At 36.9% G+C, this 24,797-nt stretch overlaps 2 protein-coding genes across 2 annotated transcripts; both read left to right on the forward strand.

Moving 5' to 3' along the window:
- The first annotated feature begins 3,249 nt into the window (after positions 1-3,249).
- Positions 3,250-7,251, forward strand: LOC102604161 (glutathione S-transferase L1-like). The gene is made up of 10 exons (XM_006345645.2): positions 3,250-3,346; positions 3,997-4,071; positions 4,224-4,284; positions 5,089-5,175; positions 5,504-5,602; positions 5,694-5,799; positions 5,891-5,967; positions 6,139-6,246; positions 6,812-6,898; positions 7,009-7,251. Exons 1-10 carry the CDS (start codon positions 3,336-3,338, stop codon positions 7,015-7,017), a joined length of 720 nt encoding a protein of 239 aa, XP_006345707.1. The 5' UTR covers positions 3,250-3,335; the 3' UTR covers positions 7,018-7,251.
- Positions 7,252-9,496: 2,245 nt separating this feature from the next.
- Positions 9,497-13,407, forward strand: LOC102604497 (glutathione S-transferase L3-like). The gene is made up of 10 exons (XM_006345646.2): positions 9,497-9,608; positions 10,259-10,333; positions 10,486-10,546; positions 11,351-11,437; positions 11,770-11,868; positions 11,960-12,065; positions 12,157-12,233; positions 12,405-12,512; positions 13,077-13,163; positions 13,274-13,407. The coding sequence occupies exons 1-10, from the start codon at positions 9,598-9,600 to the stop codon at positions 13,280-13,282; spliced, it is 720 nt and encodes a 239-aa protein (XP_006345708.1). The 5' UTR covers positions 9,497-9,597; the 3' UTR covers positions 13,283-13,407.
- The last annotated feature ends 11,390 nt before the right edge of the window (positions 13,408-24,797 follow it).

Genomic DNA, 24,797 nt, shown 5'->3' on the forward strand with positions numbered 1-24,797 from the left:
GTGTTTCCTTTTCTTGTTCAAATGTGAAATCATTTTAAAATCTTGGGAATACTTAGTTTCCTTATAGATTTTGTGAAATGAACTCAACTCTTTACTCTTTGCTTAACTTGAAACTTAAGTCTTAAAATAAAGTTAAAACGTTTATGAAAAACTTTTGAAAACTTTATAAACTTCTCTTGACTTGCTTCTTAACTTCTAGGCTTGACTCTTAACTTTCCTTGAATTGAATTATGGATTCAAGGTTCATGATCTCATGTTTATGGATTATTTCATGATGTTTAGATGTACCTAAGAGTGTTGGAATCTACTAAGAAACATAGGTACATTGCTAAGGAACAAGTACGAAAAGATGGGAAACGAATGGGGAGAATTGGCATCCCTGGTACTCTGAGAGGCGCGGGGCACCAGCCCTCAACATTCAGATATTGTTCTGGGGCGAACTGGCTGGAGCGGCGCCCTAAGGGTGAAGATTTAGAGACCCTTTTGCTGCGCGCTGGCTGGCGCAACGCCCTACCCCTATCCCCAGGTGTTTGATGACTTTTCTTCTCCATTTTTCATCTCTAAACCCCCTAAACTTCAATGGTTCCATCCCCAAACACTTAGAATAATTTATACCCTCAAAATATGATAGATTAAAACCGAAATTATACCCGGAAACATGGATCAAATTGCAAGAAACTTCAACAAAACAACCCACAAGAAAATCAAACAAATTTTTCAACAATGTTCATCAAAAACTCAATTTCTAAACTTTCCAAGACTTAAATTCGCTGAATTAAATCATGGTTGGTGTGTGGGTGAGCTAACCCAACGCTATGTGATCTCACATACCTCGTAGGGATCACCCCTTGACGAAATCCACAAGTTAAACTCAACGATCTTGACGAATCTTGATTTCTCTTCTCCCTTCTCCTCTTTTCTCCAAGTCTTAGCGTGAAACTTCAACTTTTCTAAATTGACTAAAATCTGATTTTACCCCAATTAACTCCTAAAAACGAATTAGAATAATTAGGTAAGGAAAAGATTAAATTACCCTTCAAAAATTCGGATTAGACTTTCCTTATTCAAATAGCCCAATTTCCAAAGGGTATAACTCACTCATACGAACTCGAAATCGTGTAAACTCAGCGACGTTAGAAAGTTTATTCTAAGAGCTTTCCAACCATATTTGGAAATACACCTAACTCATCATGAGCTAGGAGTTATGGCCGTTTGAAGTTGACCAAAAACTCAACTAACATATTTCACAATTTTCCAGATTTTCATATACTTTCCAAAGAAGATTCTTTCCCCAACTTTTAACTCTTTCCTAGTTATTTCAATTTGCGAGATGTTACAGGATCCGCCTGTCGGAGGCGCCGTGATGGAATGATATCACCAAAATGGTTACCAACATCAGATACAATACAAACCATTTTCATAATCTTGGTAATCCAATCCGATGAAAATCCCATCTTTATCATCATATTTCTTAACCAGTTCCACTCTATCATAGGCTTTGCTTATGTCCGTTTTCGAAGTAACAAATCCAGTCTTTCCTTATGTTTTACGTTTTAAATAGTGATTGACCTCAAAAACGATCATGATGTGATCAAGAATATATCTTCCAGGGATAAATGCACTCTGTGATTCTGCAACACTATCCTTCAAGCAAGATTCATGCGATTTGCCAACATCTTGCAAACTATACAATCAATAACAATACACAGAGAAATCGGTCTTAGATCAGAAACTAGCTCAGGTTGCTTCATTTTTGGAATCAAAATGTTTTTGAAAATTGTTCCATATGACTCCATAGTTATTGACAGAACTGAGTATCGCATTCGCCACATCTTTACCAATTACAGCCCAAAAACGCGGATAAAAACTCAAATTCATCCCATCTGAACATAGAGCCTTATGCTAATGCATTGAGAAGACTGCTAATTTTTTAAATTAATTTACAGGTGTCACACAAAAGAGGACAAAAGAAGTAACATGTATTATTTAATTTGGAAACTACCTAAAAAGTATTGTAAATCTCAATAATAAACAACATTTGATTGACTCTTGAAATTTAATTTTTGCTACATACATTAGGGCAAGGGGAATAACATATATTATTTAAAAGTTACGTAAAAAGTATTATAAATCACAATAGTTAACAACTTAAAATATTTTAAAATAATATTAAATTTAATTAATTCTCTAAATTCTATCTATATCACATAAATTGCGATAAAAAATAATGAATAGTACGGGCACCTGTGTCTAGTGTATCAATAAAAAAAATGTATAACTAAACTAACAAAGTCTTGAAATTGTTTTTTTACCTTTTTAACTCATATAAATTGACTTAATTAGGAAACATAAAACTTAATCACTTTTTCAATTAAAATCATCTTATGACTGATCAAAAGAGATTGATTTTTATATTATTTTTTATCATGTCTAAAGCGTGTTTAGAAGAGCAAAAAATATTAATAAGATTTGATGGGGAGAGAAGGGGGATATATTAACAGAACAGGTAAATATGCATCATTTAACCATTCATATTCTCATTAATTATAAAAAAAAATGTTGCTCTTTTGAATGCAAATAAATAGACAAATAATTGTATGGAATTCATAAATTGCATGTGGTCGATGAAGTTTATTTTCATTTTTCTACTATGGACCTTACACATACATTAAGAATTTCCTTCATTTTCTTGTAATTTTGTGAATTGTTAGCCAAAATTATGGTGTATTTATGAAAGTAGATTATTTTTTTTGGTCCTTTAAGTAATGATCACGAGCATTTTTAGTTTTTTATTTATTTTAAATTTGCTAAATAGAATAATTTAATTTAACTTACATAGTAAACTTTAAAAAAATCCATCTAATTACCAAAAATCCCTACAGAAAATATGCAAAAATTGGTCACCTTTCAGACAGACGGAAAAATTGATTGAGTTTATTGTTTGGTAAGTTTGGTATGGATTATAAGAAATAATTAATTATGAGAAAAAATTTAGGATGAATTTATCTTATATTTAATTGGGATAAAAATTAAAATTATGAAATACTCCCTCTGGCTAACAATAGTTGTACACTATTGATTTGACAAACACCTTAAGAAACAATAACAATAGGGGTAATTACTATAGTGCCCTTGGAATTTATTAAAATTAATGCTTTGGAAAATGTATTAGATATTGAATAGTATTTAATAGCAAATGAGCCCTTAACTTCGTCACTAAGCTACTCACACAACTCGTACTCCTTCCTATAAAAGCTCCTAAAATTCTTGGTTTTATCGCTTCACATTTCCAGAATCTTCTGACTCCTCTTCAATTGCAGAAAAAATCAACATCAATGGCTTTCCTGTAAGTCTTAATTTCCTTAATTTTTTGTTAATTGTTCATGAAATGTGTTTAATTTGTTCAAAATAGTTAGTAATTATCAGTAATAATTTACGGAGGTACCGATTAAGAGATTGAGTTAAGTTCGAGGTCCATTTGTTGCTTGAAATGTTGGGTAGGGTAGAGAGGGATCTTTCCTATAGACTCTAGACTCAAAAGAAAAGTATCAAGATTTTATGAAAAATAAAACAACAAAATTGCAGGATACAAGATAAATGCAACAATAGATGGTGGTTGCCATATAAAATTCCCTTTGTGGGGTGTCCGACCCCTATGAGTTAGCAGAGAAGGGAGAGGAAAGAGGTCTTGGTGAACCATCATAATTAGTGTACAAGTCCATATATTGGGTGCCATATGAAATTGTCTGTGTTTTAGATGTCCAGCTTTAGTTTTAAGTGATTTAGGAATGAATGGTCTTCTGAGGGGTTGAGTTAGCTTCAAAGTTCATTTCTTTATCCATATGATATTTGAGTTGAGTACCTTTTATATGAAAAGAAGAAGATGAAGCGTTATTCGGTACCTGTTATTGTTGTATATGTATGTTGCATGTAAATTGATTTTTTTGATTTGCTTTTGATATGGATGTTGATGGGGTTATTCTTTTATTTGCACAGAATTGTACAAGAAGTTCTACCACCAACTTTGGATTCTACTTCCCAACCCCCATCTCTCTTTGATGGAACTACCAGGTTTAATTAAATTTTTTCTCTTAATTTCTTTCTTGTTTTCCTAATGTAAAGGTGTCTTTTGTCTGCCTTATGAAAAAAGTGTTCTTTGTCATCATTAAGGTTTTATTTCTCCGAGTGAAGATTGTGATCTAAATCTATTGTGTTGTCTGAAGGTTGTATATCAATTATCAATGCCCCTATTCTCAGCGTGTGTGGATTACCAGGAATGTTAAGGTTCACCTTTTTACCGCTTCCTCTGTTCTACTTTATCTAGCTTTTCTCTTTGCAGTTTGTTCTAAAAACAAGGACAACTTTCTATATTTGAAGATTCTTTAACCTTGAACTTACTATTTACTCGTAATTGTATATCTTTATAGCTATAAAAATGTCATGACATATGTAAGATCGAAAGTCAAAAGATACTTCTGATATGTGTTAAAAATCTTTTTTTCTTTTTCAAATTTCATGTCCAGTCAAATACTGCCACATAAAATGAAAAAGAGGGAGTAGTTCTCAATTCGCTTTTTCTATTTAATAGTACACTGCGCGCTACAAGTAGCATCCCCTTTGCTAGGTTGAGAAAAGACTAGCGTGCAACGACTGATGAAAATCAGCAACTTCTTAGGAATAAGATAGGGTTTGAACCCTATACAAGGGGCTGCTTGCTGCTCGACCGAAGAGAAGATCAAATTATCGCGAATGAGAAATAAGACTCAAACTTATTATATACAACTCTTATCTTCGGGAAGCCTTGGGTCCTCTCTTTGATTTTAATAGTCGTTACAATTTTGGTGATTTTTCATATACATATTCACATTCTATGTCCAAAATATTCGGTTTGGATGAACCCATAGTTCAAAAGTTCTATCCACCTCTGAAAGGAAGTGCTACTAATTAGAATTTTTTATTTTGTTGATTGCTTTTGTTAATTTCAATTTGGAAGTAATTTCTATCCTTGTTGAAATTATTCAGTTTGTGTGTTCTTATACCCGGCAATGGTCCTGTGCCTAGATAAATTTTCTACATTTTGAATTGCAGGGTTTGCAAGACAAGATCAAGTTAGTTCCAATTGATCTTAAGAATAGGCCTGATTGGTACAAGGAAAAAGTTTACCCCACAAATAAGGTAATTTTTCATCAAAAAAAAATAAAATTGGCTTGCCCAATTCACTTGTATATGAAAATTTTGTGCTAAGATATTGGCATTTGGCCTCACTGTAAATTGTATGAAAGAAATTAAATTGTCCATGAATATTTGGGAAAGGGATTTCTCTTCCTCTTCAAATTAAATGATTATTGACTGAGCCAATGCATAAATGCTCTAGTCTTATCTACCATCCGACTGACACATAAAATTTTATATAAAGACTTTGAACCAAGTGAATTTTTAAATCTTGGGAGAGCATGCATCTCATTTTACGCTTCAGGTTATTTATATATTCTACTCCTAACAGGTGCCATCCCTAGAGCACAACAACAAAGTGATAGGAGAGAGTTTGGATCTGGTTAAATATGTTGATAGTAACTTTGAAGGACCATCACTTTTGTCGGATGTAAGCTGCAAAAGTTCATTATTGACCTATCTGATTAGGAAAATCTTAAGTTGTAAATTGATAGAAACAAAATATTGGAAAATTTATGCAGGACCCTGAAAAGCGGAAATTTGCTGAAGAATTAATAGCTTATAGTGATACTACATTCGTCCCAGATGTATACAGATCTTTCGCAAAAGATGCACGGACGCTGGCTGGTGAAATTTGAGCTTTTGTTCATTAAAACTCATTATGTTTTGTTTGTTAAATGTTTCTTATGTAAGCTAATTGTATTCACACTTGTACCAGGGGCACAATTTGATTACCTGGAAAAAGCTCTCCTCAAATTTGACGATGGACCTTTCTTCCTCGGTCAATTCAGTCAGGTCATTACTATCTTTCATTATTTTTTCCTTTTCGATGATGTGTCGTGTGCGATGGTAGCTTTGCTGTTAAACATACTCGAAAATCAGTGCAAGTAGTGTGGGTGTACTTTTATCCTAGAATTTGAAAATTCATAGAGACTATGTGCTGATATGAAAACTCTGTTGTGCTAGGTTGACATAGCATATGCTCCATTTATCGAAAGGTTCCAAGTTTTCATGCCAGAGGGGTTTGACTATGACATCACAACCGGGAGGCATAAACTAGCCAAATGGATTGAGGTATGACTTGTATTAGATATGGAGTTTAAAGTATGATTAATATTTTTATATTATATATGAAATTTTATTATTCTTATTTTTAATTTAGTTGTATTAGAAGTTGTATCATAGAATGTTCATCACAATAAAAAAAGGGTCCACGATTTTCTCTTGGAAAGCATAGAGACTAAGGCTTATTAAAATTGACTTTATTTCTTTTAGTGATAGCGTAAACTTCAAGGATAGCTGGTTGGTGCATTTTTCATGTATAATTCATGTGCTTTATATTGAAGGGCAGCCTTGGAACAACAATAAAGTTGTCTCCGTGTTACTAGTAAGTCTTGAGTTGCGCAGACTCTTCACTTTTGATGCACCCATTGACATTTTTGAAGAGTCCGAGCTACATAACATGTTATTTATAACAGGTTCAAACCGTGGAATCAACCATTGATATTTGTGTTAGGGTAGACTACATACATTACACCCCTTTGGTGTGCAGTATTATCCCAATCCTGCAGCATGAACGTGGGATGCTTCCTGCATCATATTGTTCTTTTTAAAATGTGCTTCATTAATCATCTCGTAGGAAATGAACAAGCTTGACGGATACAAGCAAACAAAAGTATTGGAACAGGAGAAAATGGTTGAGTACTACAAGAACCGCTTTCTGCCGGTACTCACTTTGCAAATATTAGATATATTTCATTTTCTTGTTTTGGTTTGAGAATTGTATATATAGCTACTGACAGTTCACTATATATGTATTATTTTATTTTTTTACAGAAAGCTTGAAACTTCAAAAATGCATCGTCAATCTTAGGTGAAAGTTACAGGGGATTAGTACTTTGGTATCAAATATGTAATGGAGTTCTATAATATTATGCATCAATAATAAATTTGCTCTGTGTTTTTCTTTATATGTAGTATTTGGGATTGTATTTTCCTGCTAGAACCTAGAGAGACTTGTACTTTTATTTTATCTTAGATTGTAACAGTCATGTAGTGGATTTAATTTCGACAAAAAAAGGTATTTTATAATTTATTTATTTTTATTTATGGTCTGATAAATTGTATATATTATGTCTAATATATTTCACTGAACTATAAAAGGGAACTTCAAGTGCTCAAGCAGGTAGTAGGTCAACATGCGACTCCAAAACATTAATGAAATATATGGCGTCATCTGCAAAAACGAGGTAACTGGTGGAGCTTTTGGAGTGACTTTCACCCCATGAAGAGTTCCTTGGAGGGCATGAGTACTTACCAAATTAAGCTGAAAGACCCACTGCTACAATGATTAAAAGATATAGTGATAGAGGATCCGTCTGTCGGAGGCGCCGTGATGGAATGATATCACCAAAACGGTTACCAACATGAGATACAATACAAACCATTTTCATAATCTTTGTAATCCAGTCCGATGAAAATCCCATATTTATCATCATATTTCTCAAAAAGTTCCACTCCACTCTATCATAGGCTTTGATAATTCTGTTCGTTTTCGAAGTAACAAATCCCGTCTTTCCCTGTGTTTTACGTTTTAAATAGTGATTGACCTCCATAGAGATCATAATGTGATCAAGAATATATCTTCCAGGGATAAATGCACTCTGTGATTCAGCAACACAATCCTCCAAGCAAGATTCAAGCGATTTGCCAAAATCTTGAAAACTATACAATCAATAACAATACACAGAGAAATCGGTCTTAGATCAGAAACTAACTCAGGTTGCTTCATTTTTGGAATCAAAATATTTTTGTAAAATTATTTCTTGTAATGACTCCATAGTTATTGACAAAACTGAGTATCGCATTCGCCACATCTTTACCAATTACAGCCCAAAAATACGGATAAAAACTCAAATTCATCCCATCTGGACATGGAGCCTTATTCAGAGCCTTATGCTAATGCATTGAGAAGACTGCTAATTTTTTAAATTAATTTACAGGTGTCACACAAAAGAGGACAAAAGAAGTAACATGTATTATTTAATTTGGAAACTACGTAAAAAGTATTGTAAATCTCAATAATAAACAACATTTGATTGACTCTTGAAATTTAATTTTTGCTACATACATTAGGGCAAGGGGAATAACATATATTATTTAAAAGTTACGTAAAAAGTATTATAAATCACAATAGTTAACAACTTAAAATATTTTAAAATAATATTAAATTTAATTAATTCTCTAAATTCTATCTATATCACATAAATTGCGATAAAAAATAATGAATAGTACGGGCACCTGTGTCTAGTGCATCAATAAAAAAAATGTATAACTAAACTAACAAAGTCTTGAAATTGTTTTTTTTACCTTTTTAACTCATAGAACTTGACTTAATTAAGAAACTTAAAACTTAATCACTTTTTCATTTAAAATCATCTTATGACTGATCAAAAGAGATTGATTTTTATATTATTTTTTATCATGTCTAAAGCGTGTTTAGAAGAGCAAAAAATATTAATAAGATTTGATGGGGAGAGAAGGGGGATATATTAACAGAACAGGTAAATATGCATCATTTAACCATTCATATTCTCATTAATTATAAAAAAAATGTTGCTCTTTTGAATGCAAATAAATAGACAAATAATTGTATGGAATTCATAAATTGCATGCCATACTAATTGTATGGAATTCATAAATTGCATGTGGTCGATGAAGTTTATTTTCATTTTTCTACTATGGACCTTACACATGCATTAAGAATTTCCGTCATTTTCTTGTAATTTTGTGAATTGTTAGCCAAAATTATGGTGTATTTATGAAAGTAGATTTATTTTTTGGTCCTTTAAGTAATGATCACGAGTATTTTTAGTTTTTTATTTATTTTAAATTTGCTAAATAGAATAATTTAATTTAACTTACATAGTAAACTTTAAAAAAATCCATCTAATTACCAAAACTCCCTACAGAAAATATGCAAAAATTGGTCAACTTTCAAACAGACGGAGAAATTGATTGAGTTTATTGTTTGGTAAGTTTGGTATGGATTATAAGAAATAATTAATTTTGAGAAAAAATTTAGGATGAATTTATCTTATATTTAATTGGGATAAAAATTAAAATTATGAAATACTCCCTCTGGCTAACAATAGCTGTACACAATTGATTTGACAAACACCTTAAGAAACAATAAACAATAGGGGTAATAACTATAGTGCCCTTTGAATTTATTAAAATTAATGCTTTGGAAAATGTATTAGATATTGAAAAGTATTTAATAACAAATGAGCCCTTAACTTCATCACTAAGCTACTCACACAACTCGTACTCCTTCCTATAAAAGCTCCCAAAATTCTTGGTTTTATCGCTTCACATTTCCAGAATCTTCTGAGTCCTATTCAATTGCAGAAAAAATCAACATCAATGGCTTTCCTGTAAGTCTTAATTTCCTTAATTTTTTGTTAATTGTTCATGAAATGTGTTTAATTTGTTCAAAATAGTTAGTAATTATCAGTAATAATTTACGGAGGTACCGATTAAGAGATTGAGTTAAGTTCGAGGTCCATTTGTTGCTTGAAATGTTGGGTAGGGTAGAGAGGGATCTTTCCTATAGACTCTAGACTCAAAAGAAAAGTATCAAGATTTTATGAAAAATAAAACAACAAAATTGCAGGATACAAGATAAATGCAACAATAGATGGTGGTTGCCATATAAAATTCCCTTTGTGGGGTGTCCGACCCCTATGAGTTAGCAGAGAAGGGAGAGGAAAGAGGTCTTGGTGAACCATCATAATTAGTGTACAAGTCCATATATTGGGTGCCATATGAAATTGTCTGTGTTTTAGATGTCCAGCTTTAGTTTTAAGTGATTTAGGAATGAATGGTCTTCTGAGGGGTTGAGTTAGCTTCAAAGTTCATTTCTTTATCCATATGATATTTGAGTTGAGTACCTTTTATATGAAAAGAAGAAGATGAAGCGTTATCTGGTACCTGTTATTGTTGTATATGTATGTTGTATGTAAATTGATTTTTTTGATTTGCTTTTGATATGGATATTGATGGGGTTATTCTTTTATTTGCACAGAATTGTACAAGAAGTTCTACCACCAACTTTGGATTCTACTTCCCAACCCCCATCTCTCTTTGATGGAACTACCAGGTTTAATTAAATTTTTTCTCTTAATTTCTTTCTTGTTTGCCTTAAGAAAAGGTGTTTTTTGTCTGCCTTATGAAAAATGTGTTCTTTGTCATCATTATGGTTTTATTTCTCCGAGTGAAGATTGTGATCTAAATCTAATGTGTTGTCTGAAGGTTGTATATCAATTATCAATGTCCCTATTCTCAGCGTGTGTGGATTGCCAGGAATGTTAAGGTTCACCTTTTTACCGCTTCCTCTGTTCTACTTTATCTAGCTTTTCTCTTTGCAGTTCGTTCTAAAAACAAGGACAACTTTCTATATTTGAAGATTCTTTAACCTTGAACTTACCATTTACTCGTAATTGTATATCTTTATAGCTATAAAAATGTCATGACATGTGTAAGATCGAAAGTCGAAAGATACTTTTGATATGTGTTAAAAATCTTTTTTTCTTTTTCAAATTTCATGTCCAGTCAAATACTGCCACATAAAATGAAAAAGAGGGAGTAATTCTCAATTCGCTCTTTCTATTTCCTAGTACAGTGCACGCTACAACTAGCAGCCCCTTTGCTAGGTAGAGAAAAGACTAGCGCACAACGACTGATGAAAAGCAGCAACTTCTTAGGAGTCAGATAGGATTGGAACCCTATACAAGGGGCTGCTTGCTGCTCGACCGAAGAGAAGATCAAATTATCGCGAATGAGAAATAAGACTCAAACTTATTATATACAACTCTTATCTTCGGGAAGCCTTGGGTCCTCTCTTTGATTTTAATAGTCGTTACAATTTTGGTGATTTTTCATATACATATTCACATTCTATGTCCAAAATATTCGGTTTGGATGAACCCATAGTTCAAAAGTTCTATCCACCTCTGAAAGGAAGTGCACTAATTAGAATTTTTGATTTTGTTGATGGCTTTTGTTAATTTCAATTTGGAAGTAATTTCTATCCTTGTTGAAATTATTCAGTTTGAGTGTTCTTATACCCGGCAATGGTCCTACGCCTAGATAAATTTTCTAACATTTTGAATTGCAGGGTTTGCAAGAAAAGATCAAGTTAGTTCCAATTGATCTTAAGAACAGGCCTGATTGGTACAAGGAAAAAGTTTACCCCACAAATAAGGTAATTTTCCACCGAAAAAAATTAATTTTCGCTTGCCCAATTCACTTGTATATGAAAATCTTGAGCTATGATTTTGACATTGGCATTTGGCCTCACTATAAATTGTATGAAAGAAATTAAAATGTCCATGAATATTTGGGAAAGGGATTTCTCTTCCTCTTCAAATTAAATGATTATTGACTGAGCCAATGCATAAATGCTCTAGTCTTATCTACCATCCGATTGGCACATAAACTTTTATATAAAGACTTTGAAGCAAGTGAATGTTTAAATTGGGAGAGCATGCATCTCATTTTACGCTTCAGGTTATTTATATTTTCTACTCCTCACAGGTGCCATCCCTGGAGCACAACAACAAAGTGATAGGAGAGAGTTTGGATCTGGTTAAATATGTTGATAGTAACTTTGAAGGACCATCACTTACGCCGGATGTAAGCTGCAAAAGTTCATTATTGTCCTATCTATATAGGAAAATCTTAAGCTGTAAATTGATAAAAATAAAGTATTGGAAAATTTATGCAGGACCCTGAAAAGCGAAAATTTGCTGAAGAATTGATAGCTTATAGTGATACTACATTCGTCCCAGAAGTATATAGATCTTTCGCAAAAGATGCACGGACACTGGCTGGTGAAATTTGAGCTTTTGTTCGTTGAAACTCATTATGTTTCGTTTGTTAAATGTTTCTTATGTAAGTTAATTGTATTCACACTTGTACCAGGGGCACAATTTGATTACCTAGAAAAAGCTCTCCTCAAATTTGACGATGGACCTTTCTTCCTCGGTCAATTCAGTCAGGTCATTACTATATTTCATTATTTTTTCCTTTCCGATGATGTGTCGTGTGCGATGGTAGCTCTGCTGATAAACATACTCGACAACAGTGCAGAGTAGTATGGGTGTACTTTTATCCTAGAATTTGAAACTTCATAGAGACTATGTGCTGATATGAAAACTCTGTTGTGCTAGGTTGACATAGCATATGCTCCATTTATCGAAAGGTTCCAAGTTTTCATGCCAGAGGGGTTTGACTATGACATCACAACCGGGAGGCATAAACTAGCCAAATGGATTGAGGTATGACTTGTATTAGATATGGAGTTTAAAGTATGATTAATATTTTTATATTATATATGAAATTTTATTATTCTTATTTTTAATTTAGTTGTATTAGAAGTTGTATCATAGAATGTTCAACACAATAGAAAAGGGTCCACGATTTTCTCTAGGAAAGCATAGAGACTAAGGCTTGTTAAAATTGCCTTTGTTTCTTTTAGTGATAGCGTAAACTTCAAGGATAGCTGGTTGGTGCATTTTTCATATATAATTCATGTGCTTTATATTGAAGGGCAGCCTTGGAACAACAATAAAGTTGTCTCCGTGTTACTAGTAAGTCTTGAGTTACGCAGACTCTTCACTTTTGATGCACCCATTGACATTTTTGAAGAGTCCGAGCTACATAACATGTTATTTATAATAGGTTCAAACTGTGGAATCAACCATTGATATTTGTATTAGGGTAGACTACATACATTACACCCCTTTGGTGTGCAGTATTATCCCAATCCTGCAGCGTGAACGTGGGATGCTTCCTGCATCATATTGTTCTTTTTTAAATGTGCTTCATTAATCATCTTGTAGGAAATGAACAAGCTTGACGGATACAAGCAAACAAAAGTATTGGAACATGAGAAAATGGTTGAGTACTACAAGAACCGCTTTCTGCCGGTACTCACTTTGCAAATATTAGATATATTTCTTTTTCTTTTTTTGGTTTGAGAATTGTATATATAGCTACTGACAGTTCACTATATATGTATTATTTTATTTTTTTACAGAAAGCTTGAAACTTCAGAAATGCATCGTCAATCTTAGGTGAATGTCACAGGGGCTTAGTATTTTGGTATCAAATATGTAATGGAGTTCTATAATATTATGCATCAATAATAAATTTGCTCTGTGTTTTTCTTTATATGTAGTCTTTGGGATTGTATTTTCCTGCTAGAACCTAGAGAGACTTGTACTTTTATTTTATCTTAGATGTAACAGTCATGTAGTGGATTTAATTTCGACAAAAAAAGTATTTTATAATTTATTTATTTTTATTTAATATTTTTATGGTCTGATAAATTGTATATATGTTTTGTCTAATATATTTCACTAAACTATAAAAGGGAACTTCAAGTGCTCAAGCAGGTAGTAGGTCAACATGCCGGATTGAGCACTTCAAGGGTGTTTTTGAAATTTTTGGTGGTTCTTTCGTTTTAGTTTGTTTGTATTATTTTATAGTCTTTTATATATATTTAAAAAAATTGTATAAACACTGTTTGATGTAGGAGTAAACACTGTTTGATAATATTAGCCTGCGACTCCAAAACATTAAAGAAATATATGGCGTCATCTGCAAAAAAGAGGTAATTGGTGGAGCTTTTGGAGTGACTTTCACCCCATGAAGAGTTCCTTGGCGGGGATGAGCACTTACCAAATTAAGCTGAAAGACCCACTGCTACAATGATTAAAAGATATGGTGACAGAGGATCCGGGATGGAATGATATCACCAAAATGGTTACCAACATGAGATACAATACAAACCATTTTCATAATCTTTGTAATCCAATCCGATGAAAATCCCATCTTTATCATCATATTTCTCAAAAAGTTCCACTCCACTCTATCATAAGCTTTGCTGATGTCCGTTTTCGAAGTAACAAATTTCGTCTTTCCCTATGCTTTACGTTTTAAATAGTGATTGACCTCCAAAGAGATCATGATGTGATCAAGAATCTGTGATTCAGCAACACAATCCTCCAAGCTAGATTCATGCGATTTGCCAACATCTTGCAAACTATACAATCAATAACAATACACAGAGAAATCGGTCTTAGATAAGAAACTAGCTCAGGATGCTTCATTTTTGGAATCAAAATATTTTTTGTAAAATTATTTCCTATAATGACTCCATAGTTATTGACAAAACTGAGTATCGCATTCGCCACATCTTTACCAATTACAGCCCAAAAACGCGGATAAAAACTCAAATTCATCCCATCTGGACCTAGAGCCTTATTCTAATGCATTGAGAAGACTGCTAAGTTTTTAAATTAATTTACAGGTGTCACACAAAAGAGGACAAAAGAAGTAACATGTATTATTTAGATATATAGCACCTATCGGACGGGGAAACTTTATTGAATTGAGTTCGGTGTAGAAGGTTCAAGCAAGGGATGTGGATTGAGTCCAAGTTCTGGAGAAAGAGGGGGCCTTTGTTTTTTCATCTTTCCTACGATCAAATTCTTCATATCCGAAGCGCAGGAAGGATCTGACTAGAAAGTCATCTTGCTGATGCGATAGTCCTCTGGGTATGGCCACATTCGTCTCGACAATAGGATAGGGAAAGAAAATCCATAGACGAGACCAACTGGGACCGAACCTTTCTATCTTCTTCTTTCTCTTTTTGTTCCCGCCTGCCGAGGACCTATGTTTCAATAACGATGAAGGGCTACTATACTAGAAGGGAAAGGGCTTCAGGAGAGATGGTTAGATTGGATGGGCGTAGTTGATCGATCGAACTACGATGATTGGAATGAAGACAGACAGACTTCCGTGCGAAAGACAGAACGGCAAAAATTCTTCTTGCATTTTTCCTAAACTTCGTCAAGCCTATCCGCTCATTTGTTCCAAACCAGAGTTTCTAGTTTCAAGATCGCGCTTTTAGTACGCGTGTGGTGAGATGTTCCAAGCCCGGTATCTACTGATTTTGCCATTCCTATGATTCAAAGGATTCACCAGCTATAGGGCAGTTAGCGCAGACATCAAGTAAGGGCTCGTAGGCTACTCATGCCAAATGAACATCCTATTTTTTTCAGGGGGAAGAGAAGAGCTCTAGGTCAAGCCTCTTATTCTATTTATTCTATTGGGTCTACCCGTCGGGCAGGTAAGCGAGACAGAAGTCTCATTGTTCGTGGTGTTGCAATGAATTCATTGGATGATAATAGCGTATAAAGATTTTATTTCTACTTCCTCCTCTATCTAAGTGTCAAGTTTTAGCTCATAGGTGGTTCGTTTTGAAGTGACTTCATCTATATGTTTAACACATGCGAATTTCCTTCATTTTCTTGTAATTTTGTGAATTGTTAGCCAAAATTATGGTGTATTTATGAAAGTAGATTTATTTTTTGGTCCTTTAAGTAATGATCACGAGCATTATTAGTTTTTTATTTATTTTAAATTTGCTAAATAGAATAATTTAATTTAACTTACATAGTAAACTTTTAAAAAATCCATCTAATTACCAAAAATCCCTACAGAAAATACGCAAAAATTGGTCACCTTTCAAACAGACGTAAAATTTGATTGAGTTTATTGTTTGGTAAGTTTGGTATGGATTATAAGAAATAATTAATTTTGAGAAAAAATTTAGGTTAAATTTATCTTATATTTAATTGGGGGGCGAGGTTTGGAACCCTACCATCTATTCTATATGCATCTCAATTGCTTCGCACCTCTGCTTGGAAACCTCCATACAACGCCCCTTGTTTTGTTCTAGCCGCTAACCATCTAACGATCTTCTTCCATATAATATAATAAGATAGATGCCTTCATCCCACCCACAACATAAGCGGGTGTGAAAGCCCGTCTGGGCTTGCCAATGACCGGAAAGAAAGCGCTCTGCTCAAAGAAAGGCTTGAACAACGGATAACAGAACTTTATGCAGCACTTGCACCTCGCTCTTATAGTATAACATTCTTCTTATGGTCAGGGGTAGGGAGACCTGAAAGAAGCGTTAAAGAATCGAAGGGAAAAAGAACAAGAAGTGCAGCTATCTCCGCCTCACAGCATCAGTTTACCGCACAATATTTTCGGTTCACTTCGTCACACTCTCGATTAACAGAAGGGGGATATGGTTCAACCCCGATCCACAGGCTCTCGATCTTTATCTACAGGGTTGCTTTTCACTCTCCCTTCCCCCTTTCTTTTGAATGCCAGGGATGGAAAAGCAAAGATCATATCTTGAAGCGTGTACCGTACTGCTATCCAAACGAAGATTAATTACCTACCGACCATGTTCGTTCTCTGTGTTGGGCGGCTTTACGCTATCGATAGAGGAAGTTGATATGCACGATGGACAAAGTCGGCTTCAGCTAATGCTTGCTCTCATCTTGCGAAGAATGTTTTTAGTCCTTTTCCCTGTCTGTCTACTGAAAATGGCTTAGGAATAGGTCCCTGCCCAGTGGTTTTGGAATAGATCAATCCCTGCTTTGGCTGTCTCCTTCCATTCTTATCTTACATGTGCATTTCTGATTCAATTGCATAAGCCCTAGTTTCGACTGACGCAGCAATCCTTCCCTCACATCGGATTCACTTGTCCCACCCTCGCTTCCTCCTTGAAGGCCTAAGGAAGAGCCTATTCATGTACAGTTGATTCTCGAACAGTAAGAGCTAAGACTGATGCCCCTATTCCCTCCTATTCACTCCTTGGCCTTTTCTCATCCTTATCGTAGGGGACTAGAGCGAGCTGGCTAAGCCGCATCTTCTGCTTTCTTTGCATTTGGCATTTGTCCTGAAAAAAGCCCTTATTGCAAAGAGCTAGATTATTAGTTCTAACCTTTAGATTCACGTCCGGTAATGCTACATCTAAGAGCTTATTCTTCATGAAAATATCTGCGTCTTCTTGCTGCGGATTCGTGAAAAGAGCTAAGATCCGCTGCTATTTCCTAATTCCGTGCCACGGTACAGGATATTTGCCGATGGATGGAGTTGTAGTGGAAGTTTCTGTTGTTCCTCGTACGGTAAGTCACTAGAACGAGATAAGCCACTAGGTTCAGTAGTTAGATATAGTATTCACTAATCAGTGAAGCGCTAACAAAGTTGTCCGGGAAAGCATCTGACGAAGCAAGAAGTCCTTGAACTCTCCTTGGGCCTGTTGATCGGCTTGGAGTTCCATATCTCTGAAGAGTAACTGCTAGCGCGCAACGGCTTAACTTGACGTAGCCCAAGCTCTTGCTCAGCACAAATAGTAGCAAGCAAAGGGTTAAGTTATTCATTTCTCAAGTAGAGCTAGCTAGGAGTAGTTCCTCAATAGAAGGTGCTTTACTTCTTAACTTCTAAGCGTTGAGCTCTACTACAAAGGTACCTTTCGTTTTCTTATTAGTTGCTTGGCTTATAGGTATGGGTAGGTGCCTTAGTGGGATTGTCGATAAGCAAGACCTTGCAAGTCCTTTTTCTTGTTGGTTTCAATAGTATGGGAAATCGGGGGTCGAGTCTCGGGCGAGCGAATCTTCTTTCCGGTCGAGCTTAGACCTATCTTCCTTCCTTCCATAAAGAAAGGGGCTGTGAGTCTTGCCAGTTCGAAAGTGCCTTCGACGGAAGTCTTCAAATTCGCTCACATTACGATCCCTTTCCGGAAGGAGCCATGAAAGCTTCTATCGTTCCGAACTTTACGAAAGGAGGCTAGACCAAGGCAGAAAAAAGAGTTAGGCTTCAACTGATACCCCCATCTAGCGACATCTTTGGTGGACGATTCGGGGCGTATCACCTAGCTAACCTGGAGAAGGAAGGAAGAAAAGTCTTAGCCCCAACGAACTGATTCATGTTCTTGACAGGCTTCTTGACTCCACTGCTACCCACCCTGAGTCGACTATTGATCTGTCGCCCGAGCCCGTTTTCCTTTCGTAGAGCAGGGCACTCTTCGAATGTGGGTAGACTCCCTAGCAGTCAATAAGGCGACCTTTCGGAACTACTATTCCATTCTGCTTGTCGCCCACTCTTTTGATCCGCTAGCAAGGCTCTTTACTAAAGAAAATAGGATCTCCGATCGGAGTACTGGGAAGTCAGGATTGCAGAGGGGGATGAATCAAAGACGACTTCTCTCACGAGGTATGGTATGGAGCTTCTGACTTCCTTGTCATGCCCTTTGGCGCCAGCAACCTTTTGTAGGCTAATGAATCAGGTAGTCAGAGACTAGAAGGAGAATTTACTTATGGAAAGGGGGCAGGGCTAGAGGACGGTGTGGCTCAAGACGCAATGAATGGCTAAGGAAAGTCACCAGCTTAGGTGGAAAGCGCACTTCCCTATTGAATTGCGTTTGCGGGGCTTCTTGCCTCGCCATCTGTCTTGTCCGTCTGAATGATGGAACTCCCAATGGAATGGTTTTCAAACCTCTGCCTAAGGTCGAGTTACTATCTCTTCTTTAGCTTTAACTTGAACGCACGTGACTCACTCGACCGAAAGAGAGAAAAGACATTAGGAGCACTCATTCCTTGTACCCGGGGAACTGATTCATAAGGAAGGGGATCTACACCAGAAAAGGAGTTTACGGCCGGTTCCCATATAGACACTTTAACTCACATTGCTTTAGGCAGTACTCTTCTTACTAAAGAAGAAGACTTACTGAAAGAGGGAGCAAATCCGTCACTGGACGAGGAAGAAAAGGCAAGGAAGATCTGTACAAGATAGAAAGTCGATTAGAAAGCGTTAACAAGACTATCAGACCAAGAAAAGAACTGCGGGAGGAACAACTACCTAAGGCTTAAAATGACATAGAATAAGTGGAATCTCATGCAAACAGTGAGGGAGGTGGTTAACCGGTGCTTAGAGAACTACCTGGGATGCTTTACAAGCGATATTCCAAAGGAATGGGAACATTGGTTACCATGGGCAGAATAGTGGTACAATACCACTTGAAATTCGGAAACCAAACAAAGAGCGTTTGAAGTGGTATATAGGCGCCAACCACCCCTAATTAGGTCCTATACTCATTAGTCCGACAAAGTGCATCAAGTTGATTGCGACTTACACTAGGGATTGTGTTTGCAACTTTGAAAGGAGCTCACTATCAGGACGGACGGGTATAAGCGATTCGCGATAAGCTATAGTTAAAAAACTAGAACCATACCGCTTTGAACAGAGTCTCCCTCTTTGACTAGTGCTACCTCCGGTGAAAGGAATGAAGATCTTGCATATAGGCAACCGACTGACGTATACAAACTGAAAAAATAAGCAACTAAAAAAGCTAGTGGGTTGACGAATCGTTGCTTTACACAAATAGCTAATATTACTTGAGTTGTAAGTAAAAAAAAGGCTAACCAGCTTTTGTCCAGGAAGCACAACAAAAGAATAGTAATAGGCAGAAGCAGTGGTAAGAAGGCCTATCTCAAGTGAAATAAATAACAATAGCATTCAGTTGTCTTCACAACGGGGCAACAACCCTGATTTTGCCAACTGAGGCCGCGAGCTCTAATGTTTTTTTTGTTGGGACCACCAGATTGAAGGAAACCTCATGCATGCTTTGTCACCTCTGCACTATCTCGATTAATCGCCTTTTGCGCATGCATAAAGATGTCTCCTTGTTTTATATGTCACTCGATGACTTGAGTAGGAGCTTTCCCTTTCTTTCCCGTCTGTGCTTTCCTCTCCTTCTTTGCCTTCTTTGAATAAAAAAGGCCAGGAAGTCAGCCAGTCTGTTCTTAATAAGGGTAAGCCAGTACGGTACGCAAGACGGTAATCCTTCTTTCTAAGAGTCCTCAGTCCTAGGGTCCTCGTAGCCCATTAGGAAGAAGGGGAACCGAAGCTCTATGTCCTTGAAGAGATGATAAAAGAGAGAAATACCGCTTTACGAGATGAAAAAGACCGCTAGGCGAGTCTGAGAAGGAATGAATAGGTCCAGGGTTCTTCCTACATCAATTGGTTGGAAAGGCGAAATCACGTACTTCTGAGGAGGTCTGACTGACAGAGCTTGGTTTTTCTTCCTCTCCTTTCAGTCGAGTGACTTCGTACCTCTCCTCGAGACCTCTTTCACTGAGAACTAATTCAATGTCTTTACGCAGGTGAGCAGTCCTATATTATGCCCTTCAATGACATTGTCTTTCGACCGTACGACATTACTGGAATTCCTTTTTGGTGATCTAAATCATCGTATGTAAGATAGCGCGTAGCATTTCGCTAAGAACCAAGACTCACGATCTACTAAGCTTTATATTGATTCAAAGCCAATCGTGACTGACAGGAAATTTGACTACACAACGAGTAGTACACGCATGTGTTAAACATATAGATGAAGTCACTTCAAAACGAACCACCTATGAGCTAAAACTTGACACTTAGATAGAGGAGGAAGTAGAAATAAAATCTTTATACGCTATTATCATCCAATGAATTCATTGCAACACCACGAACAATGAGACTTCTGTCTCGCTTACCTGCCCGACGGGTAGACCCAATAGAATAAATAGAATAAGAGGCTTGACCTAGAGCTCTTCTCTTCCCCCTGAAAAAAATAGGATGTTCATTTGGCATGAGTAGCCTACGAGCCCTTACTTGATGTCTGCGCTAACTGCCCTATAGCTGGTGAATCCTTTGAATCATAGGAATGGCAAAATCAGTAGATACCGGGCTTGGAACATCTCACCACACGCGTACTAAAAGCGCGATCTTGAAACTAGAAACTCTGGTTTGGAACAAATGAGCGGATAGGCTTGACGAAGTTTAGGAAAAATGCAAGAAGAATTTTTGCCGTTCTGTCTTTCGCACGGAAGTCTGTCTGTCTTCATTCCAATCATCGTAGTTCGATCGATCAACTACGCCCATCCAATCTAACCATCTCTCCTGAAGCCCTTTCCCTTCTAGTATAGTAGCCCTTCATCGTTATTGAAACATAGGTCCTCGGCAGGCGGGAACAAAAAGAGAAAGAAGAAGATAGAAAGGTTCGGTCCCAGTTGGTCTCGTCTATGGATTTTCTTTCCCTATCTTATTGTCGAGACGAATGTGGCCATACCCAGATGACTATCGCATCAGCAAGATGACTTTCTAGTCAGATCCTTCCTGCGCTTCGGATATGAAGAATTTTATCGTAGGAAAGATGAAAAAACAAAGGCCCCCTCTTTCTCCAGAACTTGGACTCAATCCACATCCCTTGCTTGAACCTTCTACACTGAACTCAATTCAATAAAGTTTCCCCATCCGATAGGTGCTATATATAGTGGACGATTTACCTAGTAATCGGCATTCGGCGAAGCAACTTCTTTATTCTATTCGCTACCGGTTTTGGGTCTTATTAATCTACAATAATCGATAAGAAAATCACTGTCGCTATCAGCTACAGACCCAAAGTAGGACCTAAACAATGAACTCTTCTCTTTGGCAACAAACAATAAAAGTCAAACCTTTATGAAGACGAGCATACGATGTGACTTGAACCACGCCCTCACTTCACGTCTTCTGACAGCGGTTAGAACAACAATGACTCTATCTTTCTCCTCTGATTCCTATCGAGTTTCCCAAAGGCTTCTCTTCTGACTGTGCTCGTTGGGGCATTAAGCTTAGGTTTGGAACCCCTGCCGCGGGCTCCCCCTTCGTCTTTCTTTTGGTGTGACTGTTTTTCTATCAATATTCGGTGATCAAGAAGAGAATGTCGTAATGGAATGGGCGAGGCCGAGATTAGATTGACTTCCCCTCATCCAGTTCCTAGTTTCTAAGCTACTGATGAATCTAGCTATGAGGGATTCCTCATCTCATAAATGAGGGTCGAAACGAAAAAAGACAGGATTTTGATACCTCAACTTAATTTGTTGATTGCTTCTTTGGTTGATTGATTCTTGAAGACAAACATACAGACAGTGACACAGATCCATTTCTGCTTTCATTTCCTGCTAGTTTGGTTGCACTTGGGCTTAAAAGCGACTTTCCAATCTTAATCTTAAGGCTATTGGTATTGCTTCAACCCACTTGGTGAAGTAGTCTGTAGCGGTGATAACAAAATGGTGACCATGACTAGAAGGGAAAGGCGGAGGTACGAAAAAGGGTTCGCTAATTGGATTTCCACTCATAGAAAGCCTGAAGTTCGTCCTCAACTGCTAACAATTCCAAATGCCCAAACAGGGAAGAAGAAGTGGTATTTGTTATAGATCCAAGGCATTGATCACATACTCCTCATCTCACCTGCTGCATTCTCAGTTTGGCAAGGTTAGAGTAGGTGAGAGCTGGAAGAGTATCTGTCATCTGTGTGATGATTCAATGACTTCCAAATCTGTGGCTTTGGTTAGGTGGATCAAGCCACCACTGCTCTTTGTCAAGCTTAATAGTGATGGTCGCTGTAGAGATGGTATTTGTGGAGGTGGTGGTGTTGTCAGAGATAGTATGGGTGCTCTTATTATGGCTTACTCTATTCCCTTGGGTGCTGGAACCAGTAACTGAGCAGAAGCAAAGGCCATGCTTTTTGGCCTTAAATGGTGCATTGAAAGAAGGTACAAGTTGGTGATAGGGGAGACTTATTCCTTATTGCTGTCAAGCTGCACTTCACGGATGTGCCCTATGCTGTTGAAAGCCTAGCTCATCCTCATCCATCCTAGTTAGCAGTTCCAGCTCCGTATCAAGGTCACTATCATCAATAGCGATCTCATCAAGAAGAAAACCTTTAGGCTTCTTATCCAGGAACTTGTTCAGAAATACCGTAATGAAAGGAAGATAGGAGTTTGTCGCTAGGTATTTGACCAAATAGGATCGTCCAGTTCCTATGGAACCTATCACTAAATACCCCTAGAGGGTAGATAAGGCTAAGCGGAGCGAAAGGGTTTTCCATGAAAACGATTTTCCCCACACGAAGTTTGTGAATAAGTGATTGTCTGATAATGAGCAAGGAATATCCGTCTTTCTGCTAAACAGGATGGATTGAACTCAGAATTCATTAGATGCTTTTTATGAATGTCAACTAAGTATCGTAAGTAAATTGCTCCCGGTTGTTCAATCATTTGATAACCAGAGTCATTCTTTGATAATGATCACTATGAGTCAGACTCAATAGAATTTGATCAATCCATTTTCTGTCGTTAAGGTGGAGAATTGAACCAAGAATTCTCTTTCTTCATCCTCAATCGAATCACTGTTCGCGACCCAGGATTCTATTTTATCATCAATCCAATCCCCGTTTTTTCTTTTTCTTAAAAATGAATAGATCTCTTTACTTGTATGACTTAGATGTCTCGTATTTTCTCGAAAAAGTGATTCTATTGATGGGATTTGGTATGAGATCGATGATCTCGATGAGATTGATATTCCAATCTTTCTTCTTAGAACGTATTGATTTGACCCCATAAGCGGGGCCAAGCATGTTGCCGCCAGAAGCAAAACCCCGTATAGAATCTCCTAATTGTTCCAGAGCTACTAGAAAGGGATTCTTTAACCAGAAAGAATTCGGTTCAGATGGAGGATACCTATCCAGAAGTTTTCGCAACTCAATCATAGATGATGGAATCATCAAAGATTTTACCTTTTAGAACTCTGTCTCTAACTCACTAGAGGCACGGGAAACAAAGAGAAGATGTGTACGAACGAGAGTTGTTGAAACTAGCATATTGGAAGATCAATCGGCCAAAATAAGCATGAGCGGCTACGATATTCTAAGTTTCTTCCTCTTGACCGAATCTGTAACCTTCATTAGCAGATTCATTTTCTGTGCTTTCCCTGATCAAACTAGAAGTTACCAAGGAAGCATGCATAGCACTGAATAGGGAGCCGCCTTTTACACCAGCTAGGCCTAAGATGTGAAATGGGTGCATAAGGATGTTGTGCTCAGCCTGGAATACAATCATTAAATTGAAAGTACCGAGCTCTACGTTTGAAACTTCAACACAGTCATTCCTTAGTAGCTCGTTGCTACAACTTCTATTTAGCTCGTTCCGTGCTTACTCACTTCACTCGCTCTCGTTCAGTAGCGGTTCTTCATTCTTTAGATAGCCGCGCGAGAGCTCTGAAATTCCATTCAGTTCAGGTCCTTAGTTCCAGTCGAATCGCGAGCAAAGCTCGACACTGCTAGCGAAGCTCTACGACAGAGCATATCCATTATTTCCATTATAGAGCCAATCACACTGCGCTCTCTCTTTACGGCCGGTATGTAGAATCGTCGGAGCGAGCAGAGCAACGGAGCAAAGTGGGCTGTTTGAACTTTGACTCTTATCTGTAAGTAAGGAGCTGAAAACAAGTCCTTAGGAGGGCCCTCATTCTCAATGCAAGCTAGCTCTTACTTGTGTTTAGTGAGGAGGCTACCTAACATACAGGTGACTGCCCTGGTTGTGATTTCTTCCTTGGGTAGGCCATCCGTGAGTGATAGAACACAGGGAAAGAAAGTCGTATAAGGACGAGGTGGACTCTGCCATCTCTTTATGTTCGCTTCCAGAGGTGCTTAAGTGGTCATTATCCGGGTGAAGGGATGGGCTGGGGTAGGTAAGGGATTGTGGAACTTTGGTTTTATTTAGCAAGGAACCCTTTCACTCGGCGTCGAATGATCAAAGCTAAAAGCTTTAGGCATCTTTTGAGCATATTCAGCATCCAAAATTCCTGGAGTCCTACGCTACGGCATTATCACAGAA

Source organism: Solanum tuberosum, unplaced genomic scaffold (genome assembly GCF_000226075.1).
Source record: "Solanum tuberosum cultivar DM 1-3 516 R44 unplaced genomic scaffold, SolTub_3.0 scf00071, whole genome shotgun sequence".
In the NCBI taxonomy this organism is placed as follows: Eukaryota; Viridiplantae; Streptophyta; class Magnoliopsida; order Solanales; family Solanaceae; genus Solanum; species Solanum tuberosum.

Excerpts from the sequence above, each read along its gene's own strand:
- LOC102604161 (XM_006345645.2), top strand. Across the intron at positions 4,285-5,088 it reads GGATTACCAGGAATGTTAAG|GGTTTGCAAGACAAGATCAA; the intron begins GTTCACCTTTTT and ends TTTGAATTGCAG. Across the intron at positions 6,247-6,811 it reads AACTAGCCAAATGGATTGAG|GAAATGAACAAGCTTGACGG; the intron begins GTATGACTTGTA and ends ATCATCTCGTAG.
- LOC102604497 (XM_006345646.2), top strand. Across the intron at positions 10,334-10,485 it reads CTCTTTGATGGAACTACCAG|GTTGTATATCAATTATCAAT; the intron begins GTTTAATTAAAT and ends TGTTGTCTGAAG. Across the intron at positions 12,066-12,156 it reads AGATGCACGGACACTGGCTG|GGGCACAATTTGATTACCTA; the intron begins GTGAAATTTGAG and ends CACTTGTACCAG.